The sequence below is a fragment of the Haemorhous mexicanus genome, chromosome 3 (genome assembly GCF_027477595.1).
Source record: "Haemorhous mexicanus isolate bHaeMex1 chromosome 3, bHaeMex1.pri, whole genome shotgun sequence".
NCBI classification, from domain to species: Eukaryota; Metazoa; Chordata; class Aves; order Passeriformes; family Fringillidae; genus Haemorhous; species Haemorhous mexicanus.
The window spans coordinates 57,372,892-57,385,907 of record NC_082343.1 but is presented as its reverse complement, the minus strand read 5'-3'; the positions used below and the strand labels follow the sequence as shown (position 1 = coordinate 57,385,907).

The 13,016-nt window shown below is 39.6% G+C and overlaps 1 protein-coding gene across 1 annotated transcript in view; it reads right to left on the bottom strand.

Moving 5' to 3' along the window:
• CNKSR3 (CNKSR family member 3) overlaps nt 1-13,016 on the bottom strand; it is a 54,926-nt gene that overhangs the window by 22,993 nt on the left and 18,917 nt on the right. Inside the window, exon 2 of the mRNA XM_059841948.1 lies at nt 3,874-4,037. Coding sequence (XP_059697931.1) covers nt 3,874-4,037 — 164 coding nt within the window. The remainder of the gene's footprint in view (nt 1-3,873; nt 4,038-13,016) is intronic.

Below are 13,016 nucleotides of genomic sequence, written 5' to 3'. Positions count from 1 at the left end.
TATTGTGGCAGCACACCAAACAACCTTCACAGTGACACACAGTTGAAGTGCAAAGCTTAGCAGGCTTTTCTTGAAATATTTCCACAGGATTAAGGCTACAAGAGTTAACAAATTATTACTTAAGCAACCAAAAGGTTTTAGATGTTGCTCATGAACCAAAAAAAAAGGCTGCACGTTACTGTTGCTCCAGATTTTAAACATCAAAGTTGTTTTAACCTAAACACAGGCTGAAGCCAGCGGTCAAGAGCACCTGATGTCAAACATTCCCAGGCTATTACTCATTAACCTGGGGAGCCACATGCAGGGCTGGAGGAGAGGCAGCACCCACACGTGCAGGAGAGAGCACATGAGCTCACTCCTTCTAATCTCCATCACATTTAATGAGAAAAAGTAATCTGACCAAATAATGGCTCAAGGTCAGGCAGCCAACAAACAATAAAATAAAAAAAAAAAAAAAAAAAAAAAAAAACCCAAATGTGGCTAACTGAAGTCAAAAGAGCAGAGCAGTTGTGTCAGAGCTGAACTGGGCTGGTGAAGAGCTCTGCTACTGCCCAGGGACAGCATCCTCTTCCCTTTCACAGCCATGTTCACATGCTGCAATGTGATGAGTTGGGCATGCTGGCTGATTGAACTGAAAACCTGCTCTGGGAAAAAAAAAAAGAATAAAACCAGTTCAAATGCTTGCTCAGATGCTGCCCCAACTCACTGCAGGCTATATAAAGAATTAACACAAGGTACTGTCACAGTCACCCATTCTTGCTCTTTTCCTTTTAACAAAAAATGCATTCTAAAGAATCCTCTGAAGCTGCAAATTTCCTAATAAACAGCACAAAATTTGAAGCCTCTAAAAAACTAAAATCTTATGTGGCAGTGAATATTGACAATGACCCAAAGGGTAAGTCTTTATGAATACCTTTTTTTTTTCATGTTATGATGTTATATTTTGTTATGCTGCAAACATGCTGGCAGAACATTACCACCAGTAAAATTATGAAAGGCACAACTATGTCCTTTTTTGGTTTAGGGAATTTTTCAGGGTTTGGGGTGTTTTTTTAAATTGCATATAACTAGTATCTCTTTGTTCTAATCTCAAGAAAAATCCACTGCATTTTGTTTCCAAACTCTCCCATGATACAGTGTAGGCAAAGATTCAAAAATCAAATCCAAAGAACACATTAAAAGTGAAAATATTTGCATAGTTTCTTGCTTACATTGGTTTATATTCATTAAGCCCTCAAAAGCATGTTTTCTGTCCCTGCTTTTGTGGTTTGAACAGCAAAGCTATGTATGTTTGTTCCCCCCTCCCTCAAATACTTCAATCAACAAAGAAACATGATCTTTCTTCCAACCCTTTCCCTCCCCCCACCAAGCAGTACTGTCAACAAAAAGTTGAAATACTCAAGTTGATGATTTTTTCCCCTTTTCAGGGGGAATTCAGGTCCCTTAATATATCCTCTAAATTCCTCAAATAAGTCTTCAACACCTGTTCAGAAAATTCTATCAGACCAGCTCAACAGCAACAGAAATGTTGTATTCCAGTCTACACTCTCCTGCTGACTCTTCAAGATGCTGCATATGCAGCCACTGCTACGAGGACATGAGGGAACACTGCTTCATCACCAAAGCAGCAGAGAAAGATGCATTAGTTTATTTTTCACACCAGAAACTTCCAGACATTTTTCTAGCTTAGTGCTGCCAAATACTACTCAGCCCCTAGAAACACTAAAAACACACATTTAAAAATCAGGTGCATTTGGTGTCCTTTCTCAAGGCAAGGACTATGTTCACACTCTATTTAGTGACTGATCCATGGAGCCTGGAACAAAGGTCTCTATGGTGAATGCTTGAAAAGAGATACTGCAGGAGAAAGAGGTTCCAAAGAGAGCTTCCTCACTGTCTGTAGAGCCACATATATTCCTGTGGTGTGAGGGAACCAAAGCACTGAGCTGAAGGAAACTTAGCTGGGAAACTGCCAAGGCAAAACTAGATAAAAGGGGAAATTCTTCTTGGGAACTCCAGGACTGGGAAACCACCAAAATCCCCTCTCAGCCATTCTCCACCACGAATGACAACCTTGTGAAGACTGACATCAGGCTGGCCCAGTGCTACATTGTCACAGCGTGAGCTGACAGCTTAGTGGGGGTGGCAGTGGGGTTGAAAAAGGGGCAACAAAAAAGAAAAAAAATATTTAAAAAGAAAAAAAATTAGTTCCTTTGCTTACAAGGCCCCAAAAGTTGGGGAAGTGTCAGAATATGTACAAAACATGCACTAAACAGTAAACATTCCCACTTTCAAAGAACTAACGCAAATGGAATCAGGAAACCTCTCTCTTGCACAAAAAGAGACAACAAAAAAAATTAGTTGTCATTAGCATTTAATATCTCTTGGAAACAAAATCAGCGGTGATTCTATGCAGTTTCAAAAACTCAAGGGAACAGGCATCAAGAAGGTGGCAAAGGGCATACTGAAAACACAGGAATTCTTCCTTCACCTCTTAAAAAGGGAACAAGTACATTTCAGCTGTAATATGCAGTATCTGTCTAATGCATTAACTTGAGCTGCATTTCACAAAGGATTTCCAGAAATGGGTCTGAGGTCAAAACTTTTGTCTACAAAGGAAATTAGAAGGAAATTGTAAGAGATAAAACACAGCTTTAGGTTCTGGCAGTTGTCCAGCTTTGTTCACTTTATTCTAACATTTTTAAGAGAATAAAAAAGTGCCTTTGGGGACTACCACATAGATGACTTCAGTCAGGACCATATACAGCCCAAAATACATTTACTAACTCACCAGACCCCCACACTTGCCCAACAAGTTCCTTCCCACACCATGAACTGCTTTTCAGTCCAGCTACATTCTTCTATTAGGTTTTCAAGTTAATGTTAAAATTTTTTGGTAGATCAAATACCTAAAGGAAATAAAATGTCTTTCAAGTATAAGAGTAACTTTCTGAGAAACATTTTAGATCGTTTGAAGAGATTTCATTAAACATGCTTCTTTCAGTTCAACTTGCTCCAGGTTGTGGAGTAGGAACACAGCCTGTAGCACCTCTCTGCAGCAAATAAAGCACATATCACACAGGCAATAAACACTCTCCATTTTAAGAAGCATGCGCTCACTGCTCCAAACCTTGCCACATGTAGGGAAGACAGGTCACTGCTGGCCAAGGAATCAGCAGGCAGGCTTTCCCACCCTCCTCCCTGATGTAATTATATATACCTCTGGTGCTCATTACACTGCACTACATCAAACAGGCCTTCAAGGCTGTAACCAGATTATGGCTTTTAAATAAAGCCTGCACTAGTAAAACAATCCAAAATATATATATGCTTTTCAAAGCATGTTTGTTTTCAAAGTATCTGCAATTATATATCAGGAGTAGGACAAAAGAACAGCTTAAGTTCTGAATCCAGTGAAGAGTTCAGCTAAACTGCAACTGAGGTGGCTAAATATCCCTCATCTCAAGAATGAGTTTTTATTCACTTCCTAGGTTTGCTACAGAATTACCCTAAACCCATTTCAACTGATGTGAGGAACTTGTAGCACCTGTCATTTAAACAGTGTGTTTTCTATCTCCTAAGACAAACTGTTCACTAACGGGAGCCCCAAGATCTAAAAACATCACTCAGACAACTTCTTCCTTTGGAAGTGTAAGCAAACGAACTGAAGGTGCCTCTTACCAGGAAAATGTTAGAGAGCTATTAATACAAAACTTGCAAGAATTAAACAAATTCTTACTTTTTTCTTTTATTGTGATGTGCAACAGAAAGCAAGAGACAAAGGTATTCTGGTCTGATCCATTTTGCTTTGGTTATTCACCCAAAAAAGCCCTTTTAGAAATTCTTTGCATATCTCTTCACAACATGACTAACCAGCGCACACAGGAGATCTACAGCCTCTAGAACCAGTTCCTGGTGACCAATCCTTGAGATTCCCAAGTCTTCAAGGTCCTGGTGAGAAATCTGCAACAGCTGTTCACCATTTATCTTCTCCCGTTCAAATTTATGGACATACTGCTGCAGGCAATCATCCAGGCCTACCAAAACACAAAAGAGAGACAAGGGGACATTACAAACAAACAAACAAACAAACAAACAAACAAACCCCTCTACCCCCATAGACCTTGCAAAAGGCAGAAATTTTAAGTTCATATAATATACAATGCAAAATTATGAAGGAAACTTGCAGGGTGACTAAGGTTGTGCCACAAGAGCATAGAAATAGAGCACATAAGTTATGGGGATCTTTGGGTCACCTAAGTCAATGCACAATCTGCCTGCTACTTGTGGATCAAACTCAGCCAGTAAAAATGTGCCTTTGTTGTCTGCACAGGCAAAGTGACCAAGGGACATACACATCAGGGTAACTCAAACCCTGAGGGGCATCCATAGCAACAACAAAAAAAATAACTGTTCAAAAAAAAAAAATATCCAGAGCAAGGCAAGAAAAAAGATCTTGCCCAAAGCCTGTTAAACAAGCAAGGAACAAAAGCATAAAATGATGAGAAGGAAAATGACCAAAAAAATAAAACACAAAGGCAAGGCAGTCAAAAGGATGTTTGGCTGAAATCTCATTATTACCTTGATTTATAAGAGCCTGCAGCTTCCTGAAGCAGCCATTGCTTCCCCTTACTGAGGACCAACAACACAGACCAGTAAGAAATCAAATTCTTTTTTCTACCTAGAAGTATTTTAAAAACAGTTTAGACTATTTTGTCCCAGCAATATCCCTGAAATCCTCACTTTAAACAGTGATTCTATGTTCTCTACAGTAGGATTTCCCAAGTGATCACAGAAAGTGTTTCTGGTTTTCATCTTATTTTACTCTAAGCTTCATGTGTTAATCCTGTTTCCTTGTGTATTTTCCTTATTTCCTCTGTTGTTTAAGAGCCTATGAACAGCAACAGTCTGGGGGAGAATTTGGATGGATGTGTTATTTTTTAAATGTTTCAGTGCTCTTGTAACTCTGTTCCCCTACAGTATTTTGGCTGGAGCAAAAGGAAAAGACCCAATTAGGTCTGTTTCACAGGAATACACCACACTCATTGAAAACAGTTGACATGAGCAAAAATTCAAATAACACATTTGACGTCTTCTTCGTATTGTCCAATACAGCTACATTGTTTTACCATTCCTTTTTTAAAAAAAGGTTGAACCTTTACTTGAATAAAGGATGTTTATGCACAACTCCGGTTCAAAAGGAAACCATTGAGATGGACAGGATATCGAACGCAGCAGATGAGAAACACGAACAGCATCCTGAACTACAGAGAAATGAGAGCCAAAACACCAGCACTCAGCTCCACTCGTGGAGCTGCAGCAGCAGCCTGGAAAACAAGCACTCCCAGCACACTCCACCACCAAGAAAACACTTGACTCAAATCACAAAGGGGGTTTGAGGAGTCACATGAAACATATTCATGCAGCCCAAACTGCTTCCCCACAGTGCCTGCTCACAGCAGATGTGCAGAGGATGGGCTCCCAAAGGCACGGCCTGACTGAACACACACCACTCACCCTTCCAAGTCACTGAGGACAGACACCCCCCTTCACACGACTCGGGCAAGCTTAATTATTAGAGTCAATCAACATCTGGCTGAACAAGCTCAACTCCTCCCTGTGCAGAGCTACCAGCGCACACAGCTCGATTTTTAAGTGTAATTATGAATGGAAAAACCCGCATGCAAGTCTAGCAGAGTCTCCCAGGGCTACAGTTGTTCAGGGAGCACTCTTGTTTCTTCCCATATGTCTTGGCAAAGCAGCACAAATTTTGAAAATTGAGCCCACTGTTCTCTTTCCCACAGGCACCAAATTCCTCCTTAGGCTATACAAACTCTTTTCCCAGGAAAAATAATAATAAAAAAAAAATAACTGGCCTTCATTGTTTAACAATTTATTTTTTCAGACAAATTCACAACCATGGCTGACATACAGTGCACATATTTGGCATTCCCAATTTTTATTGCTGCCTCACAGACCACTGTTTCACATCATTTGCTCTTGTAAGCCCAGCATTTCCATTACAAACTACACAAGCACCTAAAATAAAACACTTCATTCAGCATGCAGTCAAGGCTTTATGTTTTACGGGTTTTTTATGCAGTTTGGATTTTGCCTACTATCCTTTCTAGAACTTCATTCTATGCTAAAATATGGAGATTCAAATGTATATATCCTCCCCAAAAAATACAGCTATGGCTCTTTGTTTGCCTGCGTTCTTTTTAACTCATGCTTGTCCATTTTGAAGGTCTATTAAAAACTTGAAGGGCTACTTTAATTTTTTTTTTTTTAATCAAGAGCCCTTAAAAACAGTACTTTTATAAGCACACTGTAGGACTATTTAAAATAAGATATTACAAAATTGCACAAATGTTGACTCAAAATAGGCAACTCAGTGGCACAACTGCTTAGCTAGACTCGTATTTAAGATTAAATGACCAAAACTATGCAAAGCAGGAAGTGAAGACAGACCCACGAACTCATGTATTGGTAGATAGTTTAAGATGACCTTACCAGCATTAGGAAAATTGTTATTATTTTTACTAAGAAACCTAAGGGGAAATATTAAACATTTTAATTGAGATTTGAACCACATTTCATAGCCTATGGTTTAATTTTCCATTAAATGAATGAAATGTCTAATCACACGTGAATCAAACACATTATGTGCAAACCACACTTCCAAGAGGGAAGGGAGAAGGGAGGAAGAAGGACTCATAACCCAACTCAATAAATTTTAATAATATTTAAGCAAAGTTTTAAAATCAGCATTCAAATGTCACTAGTAGTCTAAATGAACTGCTAATTTTTCCCTTCTTCCACACATCTATACTCTTTCCATGTATTTTCTCCATGAACTTCAGAGCCTTATGGAGACTTGGTATCGTCAATTGCAATGTCTGGATATTGCTGAAGAACTTAGATGAACCAAAAACAAAAAAAGCAAGTCGACATTACTTAGATAATTTCTTTCATTACTTAGATACTTTCTTACATGCCAGGTCATTTTCAATAGTGCAATATTAGCAGATTCAAGCAAGAAAGTTGTTTTCTGTATTTCTGAAAAAATACAATTCAGACTGACATTGAAAAAAGGTATCTATATTTATCTCCTTTATCCACTGAAGAGCCTTTCTCAAAGCTTATCTATTAATTTTCAGCTCAAAATGTGTTTAAAAAGCATTTGTCTCAATCCCGTGTGTGAAATCTTTACATTATTGCACATACAACAAAACCATGCACAAAAGAATGTCCTTTCTATTTATGTAATTGTTAGAGAATGAGGAAAGGTATAAATAAAAATAGCAATTGCAAAATATTATTCAAGTTTTAGAACACTAATAGCAGAGATTATTTTGGGGGAGGGAGAGTGAGAGAAACAGACTAATTCAGTTAGTGCTATGCGTGTTGTGAAAACCTTCCTGATGAACAGCAGTGTAATTTGAACAAAACTGCCTCCCAAATTTTGGCAGGTGTAGAGATGTGCAACAGATCCTAAGAACTGTCTAGACTTTTCTGTCTAAAATAACCACCAGGCAAAGCACCCCTGAAGACATTCAATACCTTGCATTCATGCAAAAACATTAGGACAGAGCTTACACTTAAGGATTTGCACTGATACCAATCTCAGTCTGTTTCCACAATTAAGAAAGTGATTTTGTATAAGAATTGAGGGGAAGAAAGAGACAACTTGGAGGGAGTTAAGGGTGAGGCCTGGGTCCCAGCCATAACTATCGGTTTTCTATTCAGAGAGAATTAACATTTCTATAGTCAGCCATCCAGCAGGGGCATACCTGATTCCCCAAAAACTAGAGAGGAGTGTTTTGTGAGCAGAGTCCTTAAGCAGTTCCATGCTTTTTGCTCAACTTCTGGCTGGACGCTACCGAACAGTTTACTTACCATAAAGCACCGATTAGCTAACTCAGTACAGGCACAGCTAACTTACCACCTCTTTTTTTCCTCCCTCACTCTCTTCTCTTGTGATACCACAGCCAACTGTCAGACAGAGCAGGGCAGAGAGCAAGGAAGAAGAGACAGATAGGGCAAGGGACTGAGGAAGGCACGGGGAGGGGAAGCTGGAATGTGACAGGGATTACTTTCTGTACATTCAAGAACTTGAACAGATTCTCAGGACAGCTCATAAAATGCCAAAAGTTGACAGCAGGAAGCGGGAGGAGCACAAGCCACTTGAACAGAGGAAGAACTCACAAGTACAAAAGCTTTTCCTTCACCGAGCAGGAATATGGGGATCATTGCTCACTGCCTCAAAGACACAAAGTGTTATTATGATCACATTCTCTCCTCTGTTGGGCCACTCACAAGCAGGCAGCACCTGGCATCTCAGCACAGAACCAAGGTTCAACTACAACCCTCATCCCATTAAGGGGCTCCCTGGGACCTCGGATAGCCTGTTAGGATAGGACTGCCAAAGTCATCTTTTCCTCACCACCTTAAAACTGACCCTCCCACCTAAAAAAGTCACTCTTATTCTGGTCTCCTCTTCAGGGTCTATAGAGTTGACACTTTTAGTATCTAAAGATTCCCTGCCCGCATCGATTTCATCCCTCCCAAGCATTGTAAGATAATCAGTTGCATGAGAATCTTTGGCATACCCCACGGTACGTGCCATTATACTGTCATTTACATTCCACATCATTTTCTAACAGTTAGTGGGATAGCTTCCTCTATCAGAGATCATTTCCTCTATTTCCAGGACTGGAAGAAATTAATCAAAGATAAAGCAGGAGGAAATCAAGACAGCAAATGCTAGAAAGAGAAAACTACTTGATAAGCAGATGAACCAGCACCTGAGAAGGCAAATGAAAATAAGGAAAAAGGGTCTGCAAGGCAGCTGAAAGCTGAAGCAGCTCAGTAGGACAGATACAGGGTGAAAAGAAGTAAGAAAAGTTCAAGGAGAAGAAAATAAATACATGGTTTTCTTTAATATAGAACACAGTGGGAAGGTTTTACACAGTAACATCACAGATGCCACCATTCTCCTACCGCAGTACCACAAACAGAACCAGGGATAACTTTAACAGAGGAATTCAAGGTTCTTTTAAAGGAGGATAAAAAATTAAATCTAGAGCAGTCAGTAGAAACTTATTTCACTAATAATTTAATCCTAGGTAAGAAACGACTTCCGAGGATCCATATGCCTGATTGTTAGCTATCATCAATGTTTTCATGTTAACCTTCCAAAAGTTTCCAAAACAAAAGTCTAGTTATCAACTAGTGAGAGCCACTTTTAGGGGCCAGAAAAGATCTCAAAGGTCTTAGTTTTCAAAAAAAGAGATCTTTGTATTATTGCCTAGTACAAATGTGAAAAAACGTCCTCATTCCACTTTTTACTCTCATGTAATTTTAAAATTAGTCATAACACTGCCACCATCTGAAGTATCAATCACTTAAAAAACAAAACAACACAAAATCAGAGAGCAAAAGCTTCTTATTAGCACCATGGAAAAATGTCTCCTGCCTAACCAGATTGCTTATTAAGTAAGCTCTTCTCATGTAGTCAATTGAAGTAACTCTTCTATGGTTTTGTCTGAGCACCAGGCACAACGTGCTGGCTCACCAGGCACTGGGTGCAGCTTTGCTGAGCACAGGCATTGCCAAGAGCAGCCAGAACGGTAGAGAAGTTTCTTGTCAGTCTCCCCCATCACACAGGGATGGTACCAGACAAATTGCTGGGCTCTGCCTGCCAGCCAGGATGCAAAGGGCAGCTCTCTCATCAAGGTCACAGCAGGACAGAGGGAAATGGTGAAGCCTTCAGCCTCGATAATGAGTGCTTTACTGTCCCCTCTGTAATCCCCCCTGACTGACAGTTGCACAGAAAGGCTTTTGCAACACGCTTCTATTTTCAGTATTTTCAACTAATATATTTAGCCTGGAAAAACAGGCTCCATATTCCTGCATTCATGTTACCTCGAAATAAATCCCTTCATTCCATTCAAATCCATTTATAAATCCCTTAGTTTGTTGGTTTTTTTTTTTTTAAGCACAAAACTGAAAGCTTTGCCTTGTTATAAAAGAACTCGTGGGTAAATTTGGGTTGTAAGCTATCCTGACCAGAAGGGAAACATAGACTGTGTTTAACCTTTAGTTGCTCAGTATAGATACAATCTCAGACTGACAGCCCTTGTGTTATGCTACACTTTATATCAGTGCTCCCTACAAAGGCACTGATTGCAACCATTCTGGCAGTGCCTATTATCTTGGTCCTGACAGTAAATCTGAGGACAACTCTAAGCTTTAGCACTTGACAATCATAAAGGATGTTCAGGAAGAGTCAAAATAGCTTGCTGAACCCTTCCAATACTCCAGAAGTTTTATAAGGCAAGACTTCTCTTTACAAAAGCCAGAAAAATTAACTCAAATTTTCCTCAAAAATATTTTCAGGAAACTAAGCAGACATGCAATAAGTTTTACAGAAGAAAATACTCTCAGGAGAAGGACATGATAAAGGCCTGTAAAGCCAGAAATGGCCAGAAAGAACACAGACTGCCGACCATCTCTTCTAATACAGGAATCAGAGAGTGAAGCAAGCATGCAACAGGTCCAAACAAGTCATAAGGGAATGACTCTTCACACAGCAGTATGCAACGAAAGCTCAACATCCATACACAGATTCAAGGAAAGGTGAAAATGTTCACGAAAGAAAGTGCCACAGAAGCCAAGTCTGACCCTGACAGACTCAAATAAAGATGGTTTAAGGCTTGAGGAACGGGAAATGCAAGAGGAAATATAGTGTGTCATCTTTCCTTTTATACTGCTTAATTTACTCCTTTTTGGCAAACATTCTGGACAGGATACTTAGCTAGGCAGCACAGAACACAGGATTATCACAGCTGTGCCATACACAGCCCCAAAATGTAGATGGCAGCTTCACTTTTAATTACTTTTAGAACCATAGAATTGTTTGGGTTGGAAGGGACCTTAAAGATCATTTATTTCCACATCATTCTCTCCACAGCCCCCTCCCAGTACAAGCAGTGACATCTTCCACTGGACCAGATGGCTCAAAGTCCCATCCAACCTGCCACTGAACATTTACAAGGATGGGGCACACTCAACTTCTCTCGGCATCTTGTTCCAGTGCCTCACCATTCTCACAGCAGGGATTAGCTCCTATTCTAAGACTTAAAAAAACTGTCTCTATTCACTTGTGAAAGCTACTCTTGGTTTTAACATTTTTCTCTAAGAGTGACACAAGATTTTCCCATGAAGGAAAAACTCTACATAGAGTAACTGGAGTTGGGGAGGTAGAGGGGAAGAAGAAAAAGCTATACACCAATACAGAATTGTGATATCAATTTAAGCCAAAGATAGAACCAAAGCTTTTACAGACTGGTTTAAAAAAATACAGCCAAAAATTTACCTTAGTAATACTTGGAAATAGATCACAGTGAATCACACAGCTGCTCTCATGGGTTTAGTAATCTAGATTGAGATATTAACATCAAATGGAAAATTGCTAGAGTGAATTAATTTATAAATTGTAGCTTTGATTGACAACGAGCGAACTTTCATCAGAACTCCAAAAAGAGATTTGACATGGAGAAATGGTAGTGTACAATTAGCAGTGATAAAGGCAACTCTGTAATAGCTGAGAAGTTAATGGTATTTAATTCCAAAATTTCAACTAAAATTCAAAGTAGAGTTGACTTTTGTTTCTTTTTAATAGCTCCTTTTCAGATAATTCATGAAAAAAATTGGGGTGAAGAAAGCAACTTATTTCTAACATTTTCCATAGGGGTTTCTTATTATGACATAGCTTTGAGACTTCACATTAAAGGCAAAATTGAAATGCAATGTTACAGAAAAGTGAGTAGTGATAGCATGTCATGTATCTAAAAAAAAAAGGAAGAGTGAAAATACAACTGGAATACAGCATAATATCATAAAGGTTTAACCAGAAAAGGCAGGTATCAGAATATACATGCAGTCATGCTTTTCACTAGCAGAACTGGACCGGATATTTGTGCAAAGCTGTGGAGCCCTAGGCCACAACCCCGTGGGGCTTTGGTGCCATCACACTCCCTGGTGTCACCCACTTCCCTGAGAGACTGACTCATCTGTGAATATTCAGCCATTAAATATCATTTGGCTTCCAGGGGTGAAATTTTCACTCACCTGGGAGAGAGAAGAAAGAGATGAGACACCCCCTTGTTGAGGAGTTACCACTCAGCCCCAGGCAGTCAGACTCCATAGTGCTACCCCAAATACTCATCCTGGGAAAAAAATGGGTTTCCAAGAAAGAACAGGAACCACAAATAAGGGTTCATACTCAACCAGCACCATGATATATTGCTCCCAGCATTTCAGCTATAACTTTTTGCTAATCCCAGACACCACCAGAAAAAGGACTCCTGACCAGAGAAAGATGAAGGATAAAAAAAGAAGATAACCAAAGCACACTATTTTTTCCTGCTGACCTTGCTGTATGCTCTGTATGCATCAGGGATTAAGGTCCACATGATGCAGTAGCTTCACACAGAGCAACACTCACTCTTTGATTTTCCCTTTTAAGAATTAACTGCATCATTCACTGACCAGCTACGTGTTGCAAAATCAATCTTTCCATGTTTTAACAGATTTTGTTTGGCACATTACACAAATTAAATGGAAGCAGAGTATATCCACATGTTCTGTGCAGACAGACCTGGCACTCTTAGTTTCAACAGAACATGCAATAAAAGCCAACACTCAGCAAACGCATGCAAACACATCATTAAAACAGAGAATACACCTGCTTTAGGCAGACAAGCCCAAATATCTTCCTAGCTAATGCCACAGGATGTCTTCAGGGACACTTCTGACAACATCCTCCCCCACCTCACAGTAAAAACAATATCCTACTTGTGGCAAGGTGCAACTTGTATTCATTCGCTGGGTGCAGCACAAGCAAGGCAATATGAACCAAATACAATGGCAGTATGTTGTAGCTGTAATGAGGCCCTTTTATTTGCTGCTCCAGTATCACTTAAGAGCTACTATAAACTCCAAACTGAAAC